Below are 20,402 nucleotides of genomic sequence, written 5' to 3'. Positions count from 1 at the left end.
TGAGGCAGACAACTAGTTAAGACTTTGGTTTTTTAAACCTCCCTCCTTTAAGAAGCAAACAGCCATCTGTCCAACTTTGTTTTAAGTGCTCTAAATATACTGTTATAAGCATCAGTTTTAAAGGTGAGGCAACTAATGCACAGAGTGATTAGGTAATGTGCCTAATGTTCTGTAAGTGGCAAGAGGTAAAACAGAGCCACAAATCTTGTAGTCTGGTCCCAGAGCCCTGTCATCTTAACCTGTACATTGTAGGCCTCTTCAGAATTATTCCTTAAATGCTTTAGTGTTTGTCTGAAATTTTCCATAGTTGGACAGGATTTTATTGACCAGAATGAGAGTCATAGTCTTAATAAGAAATTATTATAAACTAATGATAATGGCAATACTGGAATCAATATAAGCCCTTAGGAATAGTCCATGCTCTAGAAATTGGTTCTTAAAATTGAGTCCTCAAAATATTTCAAGAAAAGCAAAGTAGGGCTGGAGGTGTAGCTCGGTCATATAGTACTTGTCTGGCATGCTTAAGGCCCTAGGTTGGATCCTCAATACCACAGATAATAAACAAACAAACAAGAAAGAAAAGTAGCATCAGCTCTTGCTACCCGACTGTGATCAAAATCTTAGATTCCATTCTTTCAAGTATCAAACATACAAAAGGAGCAATGTGTAAAAACCACAAAATTGTGAAGCATATAATATCTCCTCAGGTACCAGGAAAATGGAATAGATAGATAGATAGATAAAATTAAATAAATAACAACCCTTAAATCATCATCAAAGCCAGGCCATATTTGGAAAATTGGTGCTAATTTTTTATCTTCCAACAGTTACTGGCTCCGCCTGAAGTTGGCCTAGATTGTTAGGCCGCTGCTGCGTGGTATGGATACCTCTTGTATGAAGTATGAGTAAAGTCAGGTGTAGTCTCACAGCATCCTGCTGGCGCTTGCCTGCTGCAGACCTCTTTTCCACTTTCCTTCCCCCAGCTGTTTGTGTAGCATCACCAGCTCAGAAGGCCCAGGATGAAGGTCCCATAAGATAGGGGCTTTAGGAAATAGACTATAGAGTTTGGAGACAGAGATTAGCCATGGGCCAGAGTAGGCCAGCTATTCGATGATCATTAAAAATAACACACTTCTGGGGCTGAGGATATAGCTCAGTTGGTAGAGTGCTTGCCTTGCATGTGTAAAGCCCGGGGTTCAAACCCCAGCACCACCAAAAAAAAAAAAAAAAAAAAAAAAAAAAAAAAAAAAAATTAGTTTTCCAGAATGAAGTTTCACATGAGTGAAATGTTTCTAGTGAATATTTATCTGGTCAAAATTTGATTTTACCAGTCTGCAAGGGTATAGCCAGGAAAGGCAGGGAACCAGTTCTCTGTAATTTTATTTTAGACATTTTATAGCCTTTGTATAATGTTTCTTATGTGCCAGGCACTGTTCTAAGCTCTTTTAAAAATATTAATTTTTTAGTTGGTGTAAAATACCTTATAAGGTAGGCAGGTACTACAAATATATCAAATTTTATAGCTGGGAAGACTGAGGCACAAAGATTAATACCTTGCTAAAAGTCCTACAGTTGGCATGTGGTGGAGCTGATATTTTAACAGGGAAGTCTGTGCAGGAATAAGTATTCTTAATCTCTTCACTCATCTCATTATCCATAATATTTAGAATATGCTACAAATTATAAAATTGTAATTTGTTTTTGCTTAGCCAATTTTTACTCACCATTGTGTAGTAAGAGATTTGTGGAGAGTTTGTTGTTTTGTCTTTTAAGAAACTAGAGTAGTTGAACTTGAACTCTTTAAGAATTGACAGAAAGAATCCAGTGATGAGGAAGAGATCACATTCCGGAAGAGGTGAAATCAGGGATGGTCAAGCTCCCTTAGGAGAGGGGCTTCAGGAAACAGACTTGAATTTGCAGATGGGAGGATTATCCATGGACCAGAGAAAGGAAGAAAGGGAAAGGTGTGCTGTGTCTTAACTGAGCTCTTGGACTGGGAACATGCATTTTTTCATTATACAGAGAAAGTGAACAACTTGGTATTATATTTTACAGTATCTCCTTTAGGTTGTATTTAAAATTGGCTCTTAGAATGCATGGCAATAGAAATTGCCATAGTGTTTATGCTGTGCATAGATTATGGAGCTATGGATCTGTATATTAATGCTTATCTTTCTTTGACATGGCAATTAATAGACAACTGACTGTAAATTATATGGGCCGGTGAAAATGACATAGTTCAGTGGTTGACTAACTCCCCTAGAACGTTCATTACTTTATTTATCGATGTATTCTAAGGCTTCATTAATTAAAATTGTACATTTGTCTTGGGAACTAATTCATTATTTTATTTCCTTCTCATCTGAGACCATATTTAATAGGACCTGAGTGCCACCAATTGGCATTCACCTTACTATAGGGCTACTCATGCATGTGAGCTGCTGGCATGGCCTTTTATTTGAGAAATTAGGAGCAAGATAGTACTTCTGGAAAAAGCCTTATCCTTGTAATTAATTATAGATGAAGTTAAATTTCTGTTGATACCTTATTAACATACTTTCCTGCAGTTAGGTATATTTTCTATCATTATTCAGTTAAATTCTCATTTTCCTGGAAATACATTTCTATATAAATTTATATGCCTACAATTATATTTTATTCAGTATATCATAACAATTCTATTATTTAAAGAAAAGATAAGCAGTGATACATTTGGTGAGAATACAGATTTTTTATATGGACTCATATGTGAATTTCTCTCCATCTGGAAGATACTTATCTTCCTGCATCTTGAAACCATTTTACAGTATGTACGTGGCCACCCTCTGATTATATCACTTGGGTTGAAATCCTGGCTGTGCCATTTAGTAACTATATCATCTTGGGCAAGTTAACTCATGTATATTGTGGCTATTAACTCATCTGCTAAGTGAGGATAATAGTAGTGCATTCCCCCTAGAATTACTTTAGTACTAAACTCTGAGTGTGATGCTTGCACACCTGGTAATTAGTTAGTAAATCTTAGCTATAATGATGAAGATTTTAAAAAACCAGAACAGGAGGTATACTTTAACATAACTAGAAATATGTGATGGTTGCCCTTGAATTCTTAAAGAAATCATGTCTTCAAGGAATTGTTGATTTTTTTATGTAAGATATTACAGTAAAATGTAAAATTTAGAGAGCCCTCCTAGTAAACTAGTAAAATGGAATATTAGGTGGAAGATTACTTTATTGATGTAGTCTAGTCCCATAGATGATCCCAATACCATTCTGTCTAGAAAACATACCTGCATCCAAGTGAACCCACAATGATTACCTTTGATAATATATTTGACAGAACTTAAAAGGAGTGTTTTTCTACCTAGGCGCAGAGGCGCACACCTGTAATCCCAGTAACTCAGGAGGCTGAGGCAAAAGGACTGCAAGTTCAAAATCCACCTAAACAATTTAGCAAGACCCTGTCTCAAAATAGAAAATGAAAACAAAAACAAACAAAATAGGCTGGAGATGTAGCTCCATGGTAAAATGCCTCTTTCTTACTGATATAGGAAGGTCAGTATTGCCTTTAAAGCATAAACTTTAACTTACAGATGAGAGCAAAATCAGAGCTCTAAATCAGTATAAGTTCATCCTCCAAAGGTGAGAAAATTACAGTTAGAAGAATGTTGTTACCTCTTCCCGTTCATTTGTTTATTCACTCATTACACAAGTGCGTAGGAGTAACTGTCCTGTGCTCACAGTGCAAGGCCCAGCTGGAGATCCAAAGGTGACTCTCAGAGCAAGTGCCAGGAATCTACTTTAAAAAAGATGAAGGATGCTTCTTTGATTAATGTGGGAGGTGGGTCAGTGAAATAGGCATAAAATGTTGAGGTGGAATAGAGGTGTTTTGTGTTTGTTGCCTTACTCTTTTGTGAGTAAAATTCTAAACAAGATTGGCTGCCATCTGACAGCAAAGGACTGGAAGTGAGTTACAGGAGGAAGGTAGGCAGACTGAGAGCAAGGGTGTGATAGGGATCCACCCACTACCGGGTGTGGACTCAAAGGAAAAGAAATCAGTCAAAGAGACCTCCTCTGCTCTGGCGTGTTCATTGCAACACTATCAAAATAACCAAGAGGTGAAAACTACCTAAGGGTCAACCAATAAGTGAATAAAGAAAAGGTGATATATACATATACAGTGGAGTGCTTATTCAGCCTTAAGAAGGAAATCATGTCTTTGGCCCAATATGGATGAACCTAAAGGACAGTATCAGTAAATAAGCCAAACACAGAAAGAAAAATATCAAATTATCTGACTTATATGTGGAGTATAAAAGAGTCAAACTATAAAATATAGAGAGTAGAATAGTTATTACCATAGAATTGGTGGGGGCTTGGGGAGATGTTGGTTAAAGGACATAGAACTTGTTAGATAGGAGAAATAAGTTCAAGAGATCTATTGTATAATAAGGTGACTATAATTAATAGCAATGTATTCTTGAAAACTGCTGAGAGTGTAGGTTTTAAGTGTTCTTACCATGGGGTGGGAAAGTATTTGAGGTAATGCATATGTTAATTAGCTTGATTTAGGCATTCCATAATATGTACATATTTTAAAATATCATGTTGTATAATATAAATACATACAATTTGTTCTTTTGTATTAGGAATTAAACCCAGGGGTTCTTTCCCGCTGAGCTACATTCCCAGACCTTTTTATTTTATTTTATTTTTTAATTTTGAGATAAGATCTTGCTAAATTGCTGAGGCTAGCCTCAAATTTGTAATCCTCCTCCAGAGTAGGAGTGTACCACCATGCCCAGCTACAATTTTTGTCAATTCAAAATAAATAAATAAAATGTTAAAAAATAATACTCCAATGTAAAAAAAAAAAAAAAAAAAAAGGAAGAAAGAATGTGATAGTGAGTTTGTGATGAGTAACAGAATCCCCGGGTGCATTGAGTGAGCACCATTAAGAGATCTCTGAAATCTGTAGGGAACCTGGCTTCCAAGTTAGCTTTGCTAGGAGTGTTCAGGCAGTGCAGATCAGAAGTAGGAGGTAGGGCTGATGATTGAAACACCACGTGTCCAAAAGAATGAGAAAACTGGGAATCCCGTGATATGTTGAAGAGAATCTAAGAAATTACATTTGTAGCTTCTAGTAGTTCTCTTTGGGGGCTGACAACATCTAAGAGCCTTTTCATTTTTAAAAGAAAATGAAAGAACTATACTTTTGAAAAGACTCAGTTCCTGGGGAAATTTTTCAAGAGCATACAGAAGGGAGCTGTTAAGGAAACTAGTTATTTGGCCGAGAGTAGGAAAAAAAAAAAAGGCTAATATTTTTGTGTTTACATGTTAGTACATAAGAGGTCAAGAGAGCAGATAAGATTTTTTAATTCTCTGTGCGCTGCACTTGTGTTTCTTGGTTCATACATCATTTACAGCTCACCATGGCATGATCATACAAGTTTGGCATCTATATTTTTATATAAATTAGGAACATATATTATTTTGAACATTGAAAAATTGTATGCATGGTTCCCTTTTTCTAGTTTCATTTTATAAAACTAAAATTGTAAGCTGTCCAAAGCAAAGCAACAATGTAGGGGAAAAGTTCAACTGGCCAGACATTCAAGGAGCACAGCCCCAAGAGCAAAAATAGATGGAGAAGGCATTCAGAGACCTCCGTGAATCCTGGCAGTATCAGCCACCCATACTGCCCAGAGTGTTTCCTGCTGTGTCTAGACATGCTGGCACAGATCTCACTGGGGGTGTCTGCCTGTCAGCGACCCAAGGCACCCTTCCCTTGGGCCTCTTGTTGAAAGGCACTGCTGCTCCCCACCCTCCCTCTTCTCCATCATTTGATTGTTCTGGCAGGTGCATGAAAATTGGGATTGTTGTCACTTCAGAGTTAATCACATTTGTGCTTTACTCCCCCTTTGGTCACACTTCTGTGTCTCATAAAAACAAACAAACAAACAAGTAATTGCTTTAGAGACTTAGTGATGTCCTTAATGGGAGAGATTTTAAAGAAATCAGCCAGGAGGTGAATCTAAATGAAAACAAAATAGCCAAGAAACACTTTTTTTCGTACTGAGAACACTCAGGGTAGAACTCGTTTATTTTTTTATGTTGCGTTTTAAGAGCCATACAATTCCAATTATTTTTGAAATTGTGAATCACATTATTATAATAGGTGGCTAGAAATTCAAAATTGCAGAAAACCAAAAAGCCTTACAAACTGGCCTTCTCTTTCTCTTGAGTTCTAGGCAATTATTTGGGTGACTTGTCCCTTTTTTACCTTAACATGGAAGTATTTTAGAAGGTTACGGGAAGGGCATTTTATTCCTATCTGTGTGTTTTAAAATATGGCCTGATTAGTGTTCTTTTTGCTAGAATTCTGTTTCTTCCTCTACCCTGTGATTATTGCTTAGAGGGAATTCAGTATATTAAGTTTTCCCAAGTTCCCTGAGGGATAAACTGTCATTACACAAAGAAACCACCTGGAAAGGACTTCTTTGGTATTCCGTGCCATTTATGTTGCAGGATGATTCAACATCAACAAAGAAATTATTAATGATGCGGCTGTATCTTCTCATCATCTTTGTATTCTCAGCACCTTGCAGAGTGGCTGACACATGGGGTTGATGCAGTTAAAGGAAGCTTTCAAGTCTTGCGTTGCTGTTGAGTGGAAGCATTAAGAGTTGATGCCATTAGCGTCTTAATCTTCGCTATCATCCTTCCACTCCAGGGGGGATGTGCTTCTTAATAAGCGAGAGAATTCAAGGTGTTGAGTGCATCAGAAACATTATAGAGTTGTTTCATGTTACACTATGTTAATCAGAACTCTGCTCTCAGACCTGTCTCTAGGGAACCATCATTTACAAACACTGTCATGCTAAAAAGTACATAAAAATTGTCAGATAAATGCATAGCATCTTTTCCATCTCATTTCCATTTAGAAATTTTAGACTACAAGTTGAACAGAGGCTACAGCTTCTTGTTCTTGTTCTTGTTCTTCTTCTTCTCCTTCTCCTTCTCCTTCTCCTTCTCCTTCTCCTTCTCCTTCTCCAGTTAAACATAAATTCACAGTATTCCTGTGGAATTATTGAGGTCAGTTCATTCATTCATTTATTTAGCAAATAATTGTTTCTCTCCTCTTCCAGGCCACTCATTTGGGGTGCTCATCATTGAATAAAATGAGAAAAGTTAGTCCTGCCTCACAAATCTTATATTCTACTTATGTTCAAATGTTGAGAAACATTTTTAAGGCCAGAATTTCTATAACTTTCTTTTCTAAAGTATCCAACATACAAATTTTATTTTATAAAAGTAATTCCAATGTCTAAAACAATGATTAACCTTTTCAGTGGCTAGGTTAAGTTCAGTATAAGGTTCCTTTTTAAACTTATGTAAATTGCAGACCTCAGCAGATATTAGTGTACCTGTTCTTATGCATATTAACATTTGTCTATCAGTACACAGGCTTTGTAGCTTTCTGATTAAGAAAGCTTCTGACTTTCAAAAAAGCCTATGACATGTGCCATCTAATTAATAAATGCCATTTAATGATGATTTAGTTTCATTTTAAAAAATTGTAGTGAAAATGAAGAATCTTACAGGTAAGCTGCTGAAAGGGAAATTTGATTCTGACTTATTTTTATTAAAAAAAGAACATCTTTTTGAGATAATAAATGCATGGAAGATTTATTACACTTATTGTTTTTGTAGGACTTGAATTGCATGGATTTTTATTGCCTATTCTGTTTTCATGAAGGCTTCTTTGCCTTAAAAAAATTGCATACTTCAACCCAAAGAAATTATGAAGAGCTTGGGTTTACTTTACTTTCAACATTCTTTATTACACATGCTTTCCTAAAAAAGAGGCATTGTTAGAAAAGTCAGAATAATTGCTGAATATATATCAGAGTGATTCCTTCCTCATAAAGTGTCAGAGATACAATGTTTACAGTGATCAAATTATGTAAATTCCCAGAAGAATAAATATGAGACTTTCTGCCTACCCCTTCTTATTTCACAGTCTCTGTTTCTGTTGACCTAGATACTATCACCCCTACTTCTGGTTCCTTCTCTGAGAAACTTGTTTTCCAGTTAAACTTTTCTGGAGAGAAATGCAAGCAAATATTTTCCTAAGTCATTTAGTCATAAAATATTCTTCTTTCTAAGGATTTTACTCAAAGTGAACTTTGAGATTTCTAGGGTCCCATGTCTTTTGAATTTAGATTCATTGTTGCCTTTCCTAAATCAACATCTAATCAAGATTATTTGTTTTATGTTTCAATCAATAAGTCTGGAAACTGTTTGTAACGTGAAGCAGCAGATGTGAAAATCATTTATTTATAATTTTATGGAGTTTTGCATGCCTTGTATCATTGAGTCTTACCTTCCTAAACACAAAATTACTTGAATGTCTTTATCATCTGAAATGAAAAATAGCACAAAGTGGTTAATAATCACCCTGAGTAGTAAGAAAGAAAAGGACTTGATATTGAAAATTGGCAATGAACTTGACTGTAGCTTAGACATTTATCTCCTCTTGTGTCACTCAGCAGAAGTCAAGTTCTTTGCTGTTCCAACAAAGCTATCCCATCATTAGGTGCTTAGTTCTTCCACACTCATGCATTTGTAAAGTGAAGCTGTGCTTGGATGTTGATCTTTAAAACAGAAAGCACATCTCTTTCCTCCTTAAATAAACGACTATGGAAACATTGGCATTCAGGGTCTTCCTCTTTCCATTTCCCTTTAGTCAAAGAGCTCATGGCCCTAATGTTGCTTTAGTTTTAAAATTAGAAAGCATATTAATAGCCTCTAGAAAGACTTGCTTGAGATGTTGCTTTCATTTATTGCCAAGGAAAAACTCTGTCATTTATGTTGGTCATGTGATTGGGAGAAAGACGGGGAAAAGTCTTTGACCCTAAGGTACCTGGGTTTTGTTGCCTGTTTTCTGATAATATATGACTGTCTTAAAAGAAAATCAACGATTCTGACTGGTTAGGACCTTAGTTTTTAAGCTTGAACAGGGTCCTTTAATGTACCTGGACCTGATAAATCAGGATCACCTGGTAGTGCCTCAGCTTTGTACAGCTTCTCAGGAGAATGTTCTGATAACTGGGTTAGGAGTCCTTGGATAAGGACACCAGTCCAGTTTGCTACTGATAATTCTCTTTGCATATAACATCCTTTTATCCTTCATCCATAGTGAGCACTAAAGCCCATGTGGCCACCCAGGGCTGCCAGCCCACCCTCCACCCACTTCTCATGGTGTCCTGCCTGATCTAAGTAGCATCAGTTTCTGGGGATGTTACTTCAACAGTTCATAGTGTAGCTTATATTTTTCTATTTCAAGTTGTCTTTTGCCACTTGTGCTAGGAAAGAACACAATTACAGCTCTCTTCACACTGTTGGGGAGGAAAGGTAATTTTTTTTTTTTTACAACCTATATATCTTCTTAGTTGGAACTAACCCCTGTAACAAAAAATAAAGATTCACAAAGAAAACCAGAGTTTATTGGCATGTGCATTTTGTGTATACATGGAAGACACCCAGGGAATGAGTAATTCTGAAATAGGTGGCTGTGAATTTCAGCTAACAGCATCTTCAATAAAGATCAGTATACTGATATAGAAAGGACAAGATAAAGTCTCTTACCTTAGGTACATGTATGACTGCAGAAATGGTGTGACTCTACATCACGTACAACCAGAGAAATGAAAAGTTGTGTTCCATTTGTATACAATGAACCAAAGTACATTCTGCTGTAATGTATAACTCATTAGAACAAATTTAAAAAGAAAAGATAAAGTTTCTAAGTGCAGCAGCTTGTGGGAAGGCAAATAAATGCAAAGAATAGTTAGCAAAAGTTGTTAATGTAGATACCCATTGTGCCGTCTCCAGGCCCGTAAGGGTCTAAAATTGTCTTCATTGGTGAACATGGTTCCTCCTGGTAGAAGTGGGAGGCTGGATATTGCATACATCTGTCTCCTTCTAGGCAAATAGAGGGAGAGCAGAGAGATTTCCCAAATCTGCTTCTTCTTAATTGCTCAACAATCCTTATGCCAGGGAGACATATTTTGGGGTAGCATATTTTGGTCTCTTACAACAGATTGTTGGGAGCATCTTGCTCTGTTAGTCAATCAGAAAGCATCTGAGAAAATGTAGGAGAGCCAGGAAATAGAAGCCATTGAGTTCATGCATACTCTGTTGCCTTCTAGATAAACTCTAGAATTCACACTGTCCAGCCATCTTCTTACCTCTTCCCATCTTATTGTCCATCTTATTGCTCTCATTGTTTCCTCCCTGGTTTCTAGTGTGTCTTCTCTCTCACTTTCTCGGTATAGAAGAGGTATTGGTTGTTATTCTCACATACAGCATAATTAATTTAAGATATTGGCTTTGTTTTTTCGAAGTTACTACATGGATATTTTGTTGCAAAATTGATTTGTATGAGTAAAAAATACCATGACAGTTAGGTTTTCCTCCAATTGACCATTTTAATGTTTTCTCCCTTTTTAATTGCTTTTGGAGATCATAAATCTATTCCAATGATTTAATTTTTTAAAAAATATTTTTTTAGTTGTAGTTGGACATAATATCTTTATTTATTTTTATGTGGTGCTGAGGATTGAACCCAGTGCCTCACACTTGCGAGGCGGGCGCTCTACCACTGAGCTACAGCCCCAGCCCCTCCAATGATTTAACTTTTAAAAATTATTTTAGAAACTGTCTTTGTCGTTTTTATAGCTTTATATCTTTCATACCACATGGTTCAACCCACGTTATTACCTAGTCGTATATTTTGGATAAAGTACATGTTGTGTAACTTTTACATGCATTAAATCACTAGACAGTTTTGTTTCTTAGGTGAGTTGTAGAAATAAACATGAATCCATACAGAGAGATACAAAAATTTTTATATGAAATATAAAATTTAAAAACCTTTAGAATATATAAATACATTTCGATTGAAATATCAAAATCTCTGATATTGGCCACTAGTGTCTTTTAGTTGCATTACCTTCTGAAGGCAACAGACACCCCATCGGGGAGCCACTTGATGTTATTATGCAGAAGGTTACAAGAACCTTCCCAGATCTGTCTGGCCTGGGGTCCTTTAGGACTCTAGGTAAAACTTTTGCAACAGAAGGTTGCCTGCTTCTGAGGGGTTGAGATGTGCTGAGAAACAGAGGAGAAGCCATTGGAGTCCTCAGATCCTCACCCTGCTTCCTATAGTACATGTAACGTGGTTAAAACCATTTCTACCAAATTGTGCTATTTGAAACATACTCTTCATTATTAGAGGTCTTTTTCAGGACATCAGAATTTCAGTGGTTTGGCTGTGAAGGCATAAACTTCATAAACACACACATGTTGTGGCTTATTTTTTTCTTTTGGCTTCATGCATTTGTAATTATTTTTTAATTTTTATGGAGAATATTTTATGTGACATAGTTAGTATTGCTCTTTTTCTGTTTCTGAAGTGCTGTTCTTTCAAAGACAGGGTTGCATGTTGTTCAGAGCCAAGACACTCGAGCTGGACTCTAGATATTAGTATCCTGCCTCCGTCCTTGCCTGGTCATACAACTTTGGCCAACTTACCTGTTATCTCAAACCCAGCTTTCTCAATTGTCAGGCAAGCAGCATGATAGGTTCTACCCCATTAGGGTAGTTGTGAGAATTAAATGAGAAGATCCACATAAAGCCAAAGTTATAGGGTCTGGCACCAGAAGGTACATATTTGCTTTTATTATTTTTCTCTAGGAGCTATGCTGGGGACACTTATTTCTGTTCTTATTACATTATCTTGGTTTTCTCAAAACCTTGTCAGAAGAAGGTAGGTTATAAATAATAATTATGATTTGTTAGTCTTTATTTCCAGAGAAAGAATTATTTATTGTTGATTTATAGTATCATGATGTATAATGAAACACAGGTGGACACTAAATTGCTTCCTGTAGTGAAATTTACTCTAGAAGAACATGAGGCAGTATATGAGGCCAATAATGATCTTTTCTGTACTGATAATATCAATTCTCTTTTCTCAGGTTTTCTGTAAGTATTCAATTTCCTTAATCTTTAAGAAGAGGGAGGCATTAGAAAACCTTAGTCACTGCAGATTTATTTATTATTATATGTTTAATATAATGAAGATATAAAATCTACATTGGGACAGGATTAAATGGCATGATCTAAACATTAGAAGTGCCATGAAACTGATATGGTGAATCTCACATCTGGTGGTGGGACAGCATTGGTTGAAATGTCTTTGGGGGAAATTTTGGAGATTTCCTTAACATTAAAGAAAAGGATATTATGAAAAAGAGAAGGAACATTTGGGAGAGTTAAAGCTTTTCCGTTATTTTGACGATGTTATGTTTTATCCCTAAAATTGTATATTTGTTTAGTCTTATCAAGGAATACCAAATCATTGGGTAGAAACTGAAGATGGTCAATGACTAGGAAAGAAACACCCAAATCTCTTAAAAGTTAGGAAAGAAGCATGAACAATGCAATTCAGGTATATTTATCTTATAATAGGACACTTTTTAAGTTTAGGAAAAGTAGATTTGTTAATTTTTTAAAAACAACTTAATAAGCAGACTTAAGATAGAGCATTGAAAGTACATTTATGTGTAGCCACAAAACTTCATGTGACATAGTTGAGAGAATTTTAGAAGATGTGTCTGAATAAAATATCATTAACTTTGTTCAATTTTTATCTTGGCCTTGAAGACAGACATCCTGGTATTTCTCAAATATATGAATGATAGAAGGTGATTATAACCCAGAGATTCTAAAATTCCTTACTGTAGGCTTTCCCCCCCTCTCCAAAATCATTTGCTGATTGATTACCTGCTATATCAATAAAGGTGAAAGAAACTGAGTTTGTATAACAGCATCATGTCACCAAATAAATTTTTTAAAAAATTGACCACAGAGATATTCTTTATAAATAAGACTGTTTTTTAACAGTTTGCACATAACTACCTCCACTGCACTCATCTTCAGTCTATTTTTTATCTCCCTCTTAAGGCATGTTTAAGCTAAGGCATACATCATTAGATTAGTACATATTGATATTCTTTATGAAATAAGATATGATATAGTAGAATACTTTCATAATTAGGATTCTATCTAGACAAGTGAAATTAAAATTGTGATAGAGCAAAAAGGATCTCTTTCTGAAATAGAATACATTAGAAAACATTTTTACCATAATATTGATAAAGCTCACGTATATGGAATATGTATATATTTTACATTTAGTAGTATTAAATTTTATATTTAGTTGAAACTTAATGTCTAAAATGCCTGATAGATTTTTATATATTAATCTTCTTGGCATTCATCATTGTGGATTGACCTATCAGAAGGTAATGTGGTATTTGTTTCCAGTGTTTCAATGGAAATAAGTGTTTAAATGTATCATTCAGAAACACAACTCAAAAAAAAATGTATAGTTAGGACATACTGTTCATGATACAGAAGAGGGGGAAATGCTCACATTGCTTGTGTTTTATAATTAGTAAATACAAATGCCAGCTTTAAACTTTAGCAGTTTTGACTAAAAGTAAAATCAAATTCTTAAACTCTTTTTGAAGTTTGACCTTTGTTTAGTAGAATAATTTATTTATCAAGTCATTTTTTCATTGAAAAAAAAAAAAACTACCAAAGTCAAGTGTGCTGCTACATGCTTCATAACTTCGGAGGCTGAGATAGGATCACAAGTTCAAGGCCAACCTCAGCAACTTACTAAGGCCCTAAGCAACTTAGTGAGTCCCTGTCTCAAAACAAACAATACCTACTGGGCTGGAGTTGTGGCTCAGGGGTAGAGAGCTTGCCTCACATGTGTGAGGTACTGGGTTAGATTCTCAGCACCACATATAAATAAATGATCAAAACAGGATCTTTCAACAACAACAACAAAAAAAATAAAAATAAAAAAAACTTACCAAAGACTGCTTTGAAGCCTACTCAGTCAGTATCGATACTTCTTCCTTTCCATTTAGTCCAGGTCATGGGGAAATTTCCTGAACTTTTAAGACCAGGCTTGACTAAATCATGTGGGTATCCCAGGTAAATAAATGACAATGCTTTTATCTCAGTATTCTGGAAATATGAGCTCAATGGTTGTGTAGAGCAGAGATATAATTTACCTATGACATTCAGATGAAGTGTGAGGGTTTTCACTTTACACATGAAATAGAATCTCTACTCAGTCACACACCAGCTCTGTGATCTTGGGCAAAGCTATTTATTATCTTAGTTTTTCCTTTCTTTAAAATGGTTATCATAATAGTATCTGCTTCCTAAGAATGAAGTAAATATAAAAGGAGTTAATTGATGTGAAGTCCTTAGCAGAGTGCGTGTCAAGTGGTGAATTCTCAGAAGTATTACCTAATAATATGACTTTAGACTGTTTGAAATATAATTCCTTTATCTTAAGATACATGTTTGCATATTTTCTTTTATATTAAATTTGAAATAATACTGAATTTTCTTCTACTATGAAGAGAGGATGAAGTCTTTTTTTTTTAATTATAGTAAATGACAGTTGGATAAGACTAATTCAACTCCACACCCTCAATTGTATCTGTCATTCCCAGTGTCCATTTCAAAATAATATTATATAGGAACTTTGACTTTAGTTGAGGCTCCTCATGGTAATTTGTATTCTCTCCATTTATGCCTTATCAGCTACCTGCTCTGTGGAAAAAAGCTTAGGTAATAGAAATGGAAATGGCCCCATAGAAGTGTGTATTGGTTGCCCTTTTTTATATGAGAGGTCAGAAATAGGCATAATATAAGAAGAAAGATGAGGTTAGCCAGGCAGTTGTATCTGTTAAATATATCTCTGTGAATTTAGATCACAAAAGAGAATAAGTTTTCCATAGCGGCCATAAATTAAAATCTATATGCTTCCTTAGAGATCCGTTTATGGTTATCATTTTTTTTCTCCTTCTGTGTATTTGGATGGCACAGACATTGTTTAAGCCAAGGATCTAGTGATGAATAACAGAGACTTGGTAGGTTCTGGAACTTTAACTGATGTCCAGCACTCCATTTCCCTGCTTGCTCCCTAGGCAGAAGCTGCACTGCCCAAGGCTGTACCACCATGTGATAATTACACATTCCATGGGTATTGGCTTTGTGTTCTCTGCCTGAGGCAGCCAGCATTTTGATTCTGTCATAGGCACCAGGATATTGAAATTCAGTTAGAATTTGAAGCTTATGGTAGCTGGTAGATTAATTTTCCTTGGGTTGATAATCATTTTATTTTTTGAACATAAATAAATAGTGTCATACATGATCTTGAATCTAAATGGTGTCTACAAGTGTTCATTGCCTAGAATTAGTGGCTGATCAACAACATTGTTTGTATTTGCATTAAATCTGGGTGGAACTGTATTTTCAAATGCATGTTCAATGAAGTTTGAGATCCTTTTGTTTAAAGATCAAAGAAAATTCAAGTTTCAGTTTTGGGGAGTTCTGTTTGTGTTTTGAGTTATATAGACTTAGAAGACCATAAAATATAAAGCTACTTGCCCTTAATTTTAGTGAAGTAATATGATGTAAAACATGAAGATGATCTTGATAGGTACAAACACATGAACTATCAGGCTATATTTTTTGGTTTTGTGCATTTATTTCTACTTTTTGGAATACTAACAATGGTATCATTGATAGGGAAACCTATCTTACAGCTTTAAAAGTTGTTTTGCCTGTTTATGTTTTCTTTTGCAATTACTACTTTGCCATTTTATAAGAAGTGAAGGAAATATTTAGTCTTCAGTACTTTCCGAATTTATATAGGTAATTTTGACATTACATGAATAACTTAACAAATGTTGAGCTTAACTCTTAGAATGCATAGCAATTGGAAAAGGAATAAATATTAAATAATTTTCAAAGCATTCCTTTTTTTCCCTTATAGTGAGAGATTTTTCTTGAGACTGAATAGAAATGGGCTTCCCAAAGCCCCAGATAAACCAGAACGACATTGCTCTCTCTTTGTGGTAAGTGAATCTTCTTCTGTTGATGAGATATCTTCTTCCAGCTGTGCTTCATATTATTTAGGAGAAATAAAAGATTGTGAAAGAACATAGTGAATTGATTTAAACTTTGTAAGTAACACATACCTTGCATTAATGGCCAAAATTGTGAATACTGTCATTCACAATTACTGTACTTCCCTTAGGGTATTATTGACTCCTTTAATTTTTCTGTTGGTGTGTTTTGGTGCTCTGATATGATTGCCAAAGTTCAGTAGCAATAGGGCTGAGCATGGCACCTGGTGTTTAATATGTGCTTCATAAATGTGAGAGAGAGCCTGAATGAACAATGGTATTTCCTTTTAAACATCTCTTAACAGCAGTTGACTCAAAGTTGATTGTAGTGATATTTTTAGAACAGAATTTGAATCATGTCAGAATTTGAATCATGTGCTTCTGCTCTAAACATTCCATTAAGAATATTTATGTTGATCTTTGTCTTTCTGCTCCTGTGAAAATACTGTACTATAATCTTTAAGTGCTGGTGCAGATTATGAATTCTAAAATAACCCAACTTTATTTTTTGGTAGGATTTGGGTAGCAGCGAGCTAAGAAAGGACATCTATATCACCGTGCACATCATCCGAATTGGTAGGTACTGCACTTGTCACTGTTTTACAGGCAAATAGCTGAGAGGTCTCCATGTGCTTGTGTGTTTGTGAGTTTGTGTGTTTGTTTTGCTCTCCGGAATGAAATGTGAAATCCAGAAGCACAGAAATCAGGATTTGTTCTCTGGCCTCCCCAACCTCATATTACAACCTTCTCACCTACCATGAATAGATATTAATCTTTTTCTATGTAAGTTGTTAAGGAATTTGTTGTATTTCCTCTTGTTTTCTTGAATCTCCTAAACACATCTGATTCAAATATTCTGTATTTTCCCTTTAAAATTTTAATTTCTTGTAGCATGAAATAAACTTTTAGGACCTGAGTTTCCTACAAGTTGAGGAAAGCTTCATACCAGCTATCACTTTCCTAAATGCAGAATGTTTTAAAGCATTATTACAGAAGATTCTACAAAAAGAGGTTTAAGAGATGCTGAATACTGTATTATTTGAACTGCTATAATGTCATAGCTCATTAATGGGTCTGAGAAGTCCTACAGGGAGAAATTAATATGGTTCTCTAACTTTGTTGACCCAGCTTCCCCCAAATCTGATTTGACTGTGAAAGCATGGATATAATGTAGCATTTATTAATATCTTGCAGAACACACATTGGTATTCTATTTTCCCACATATTTTCACCTTTTGGGTCAGAGCAGCTGGGTGAAATAAGGAATGGTGCAGCTTCTGCAGTGTTTCTAATAAGGCTGACCAGCCGATGCTGGAAATGTATTCCCGATTCTTAACTAACTGTGCTCCGTTACTTGCAGGGAAATACTACTGCAGTGCAGTAATAGCTTGCCATACAGACATGCTAAATGACCTTTAATTTTATAGTCTTTTAGTTTACGCATGCAACAACCACATTGTGCATTGAGAGAGACTATAAAAAAACCTTTCATTCCAACATAGATTTCTCTATATGTCTTGTAAAAATGTGTTCCGAATATTTGTTTTCATTTTAAATTATTTTTTGTATTTGAAAGATAGTAGAAATGATTTAAAAAACTAAACTATGTTGCATTTTAATTTTTCCTTTAATAAATGAGTATGTGAGAAAAAATTGTAAAGTACCTTCTAAAATTTTGGAAAAGTTGCAATCTATGTTGCTATGTACTTTTGAGATTAAAACCTCTGTCTGTTGGAGAATGATATGATACAGTTTCTTGTATAATTTATATATATATATATATATATATATATATATATATTTTTTTTTTTTTTTTCAAATTTGTAATGCCAGTTGTTAAATGTAGTTTGGGATATCTTTATGTAAAACTGCTAAAACTTGAATATAATCTGAAGCACTGAGAGTAAAAGTAAACCACTTTTGCTTTTGGAACTTTCTAGACAATATCTACACGATTTGGGTGAAAAAATAAAAACATGCTGCTGAGTGTGTGCCCTTCAAGCCCATGGTCCCCCTCTTACAGCTTCATTGCTGAGGCAACCACCTCAAAAGTGTTGCCTGTCATAGGGCTGCCTTTTAAATACCTGGTGTTTGATTAGTGCTTGCATTTTTTACTAAGATTTTATGGTCATTACACCATTCAAAATGAATGTTGATCCAGAAATTACCTACCTGCCTGCCTCTAGGTTTGCTAAAGATAAATCTCTGGAATTGTTGAAAGAAACTTGCAAGAAATTTTTACTGCTTGAAACTGAGGAGGAATGAAGTTAGGGTAAAATGCTCTAAGAAAGGTTATGACTTTGTCTGCCATCCTCCTTCGATTTAGTAAAATTGAGGAGTGGAAGATTGTTATCTTTCAGGGACAGATACTTCTTTTTATAGAATGTCCCTTGTACCTGCTTTATTGGGAAAAGGACATGCTGTCCCTCATTGGAAAGTTGGAACAATAACACCTCAATGCTGGAAAATTATGCCCAGCCTTTGATTTGGAAAGAAGAGGAAGGAAAAAAGAGCAATTAATAGTTTTATATCCCCCTGCCCATCCTAAGTGAAGTTCTTTGAACCTCTCTGTTTCCCCTTTTGGCTTTTGGCTGGACTCTTAATATTTTATCTTCCCCAATTCCTCCTATCTTCCTTCTTGTGAATTCTTATTAATCCTGGAGTTGGGAACCCCAGGGCTGACACTGTATCATCTCATTGGTGTAATAGTTAGACCAAAGCCTCAGTGTGCAAAGCTGTAGTGCCACAGTGTCCTGAAAGGACACAGAATACTACATGTCAAGGACTTGAGAAGAAGCAGCTTTGGAGGGAGCAAAACTTCACTGTGGCAGAGCTTGCAAGCCTCCCTAGAGCACCTTCTCAAGTAGTTCTGAGAACAGACCTTCTCCCACCCCCCTTATTTCTCAATCCTCCTCCATAGTTTTTTCTTTAGCACAGTACTAGAGGAAGGGGATGTTTTAAAAAGGACTGGTAGGTGTGCTATGCCCTTGTATAAATTGTAGGAAGCCAGAGCTAGAAGATTCCTTAGGAATATTCATGTTCAGTTTCTATTTTTTTATTAATGAGTTTCTTTTCTAATATTAAATAACTTTGAAGCACTTCTCTCAGAAATCTCCTAATTACTTTGTCATCTTGCATGTACGAAGGAATGAGTAAGTGAAATAAAATTTGTATTTTAAATCATGATATTGATCAAGATTGCACTATTTCAAAGCACAAATGCTTTAGAATTAAATCAACCAATTTAAATATGACATTACAAGATGTTTGACTTGTAGGCAGAAATTATATTAAAATTGTGTATATTTAAATTTAGCTTCAGATTATAGCTTAAGGTCATGAAAACATGACATTTAAAAGTCTTACATTTTGCATATCTAAAAAGTGATTGATTTCTGTTGTCCATTTTTTAAGTTTTGATTCTAACCATAAAATAAGAGGTTTTCAGGATTTTATTTGTAAGCATTTCCCTGAAAGTGACATATTGCACATATAGTTTTCCATTTTTCTTTAGTAGTGATGAGTAAAAACCCAATTGGATACTACCATCCTTTTGGGTTTTATATATATATATAAAACAAACATTGGATTTTGGAAATGCTAGAGACATCTTGATATGCTATAGAATTTTGCTCAGATAGAAACTACTTATGGATCTGCTGACCAGCATCTAGAGACAAATTTGCATTTTTTCTTTTTTTTTTGCCCCATAATAACTTCTTATATTTCAGCTTCAATATACCTTATGCTTTGGGTCTTTAAAATAATCATGGGAATTAAATATGAATAATAAATTAAAATAATGATAACATATTTTCAAATAAATGACAATTTTCAGGCATGTAATGGTCAACACAGTCCCAGGGTATGTCAGTAATGGACCAAGTTATCTACAGCCTGCATAGTGAGGCAGAAGCATGCTCATTTGGTCACCTGTGCTTACTTGTTATATTCAAAGTCTCTCCAACTGCTTTTTTTCAGATGTGAATTTTTTGAAATGGTTTTGTGAATAAGGAATTTTTTAGAAAATGGAAAATGTCATAGGCACCATGATTGCCTTTAATAAAGTGGGCCTTCTGGGATCTCTTCATGAATCATAAGAGAAGGAAAGTGGTTCCCAGACATGGGATCAGCTCTAATTTTCATAGTTTTATGGATGGCAGCTGAAGCTCAGAGTTCATGCTGCTTGCCCAAGGTCACAGAGGAAGGTGACTGGAGCAGGCGATCCTGAAGCAAAGTGAAATCTTCTTTTGCTCCCATCCTGTGCCCTTTCCATCACCCAATTATGTTTTGTATGACCTGCTTGGTGGTTCTGTGTGTCTCTGATTTGGATGC

General features: G+C 35.2%; 1 protein-coding gene across 1 annotated transcript in view; it reads left to right on the top strand.

Annotated features, from left to right (window-relative positions):
- Positions 1–20,402, top strand: part of Dock4 (dedicator of cytokinesis 4) — a 437,995-nt gene that overhangs the window by 212,310 nt on the left and 205,283 nt on the right. The window contains exons 9-10 of the mRNA XM_026408408.2: positions 15,935–16,016; positions 16,583–16,643. Of these exons, the coding sequence (XP_026264193.1) occupies positions 15,935–16,016; positions 16,583–16,643 (143 nt within the window). The remainder of the gene's footprint in view (positions 1–15,934; positions 16,017–16,582; positions 16,644–20,402) is intronic.

The sequence above is a fragment of the Urocitellus parryii genome, chromosome 3 (assembly GCF_045843805.1).
Source record: "Urocitellus parryii isolate mUroPar1 chromosome 3, mUroPar1.hap1, whole genome shotgun sequence".
In the NCBI taxonomy this organism is placed as follows: domain Eukaryota; kingdom Metazoa; phylum Chordata; class Mammalia; order Rodentia; family Sciuridae; genus Urocitellus; species Urocitellus parryii.
This window is presented reverse-complemented; position numbering and strand designations above follow the sequence as displayed.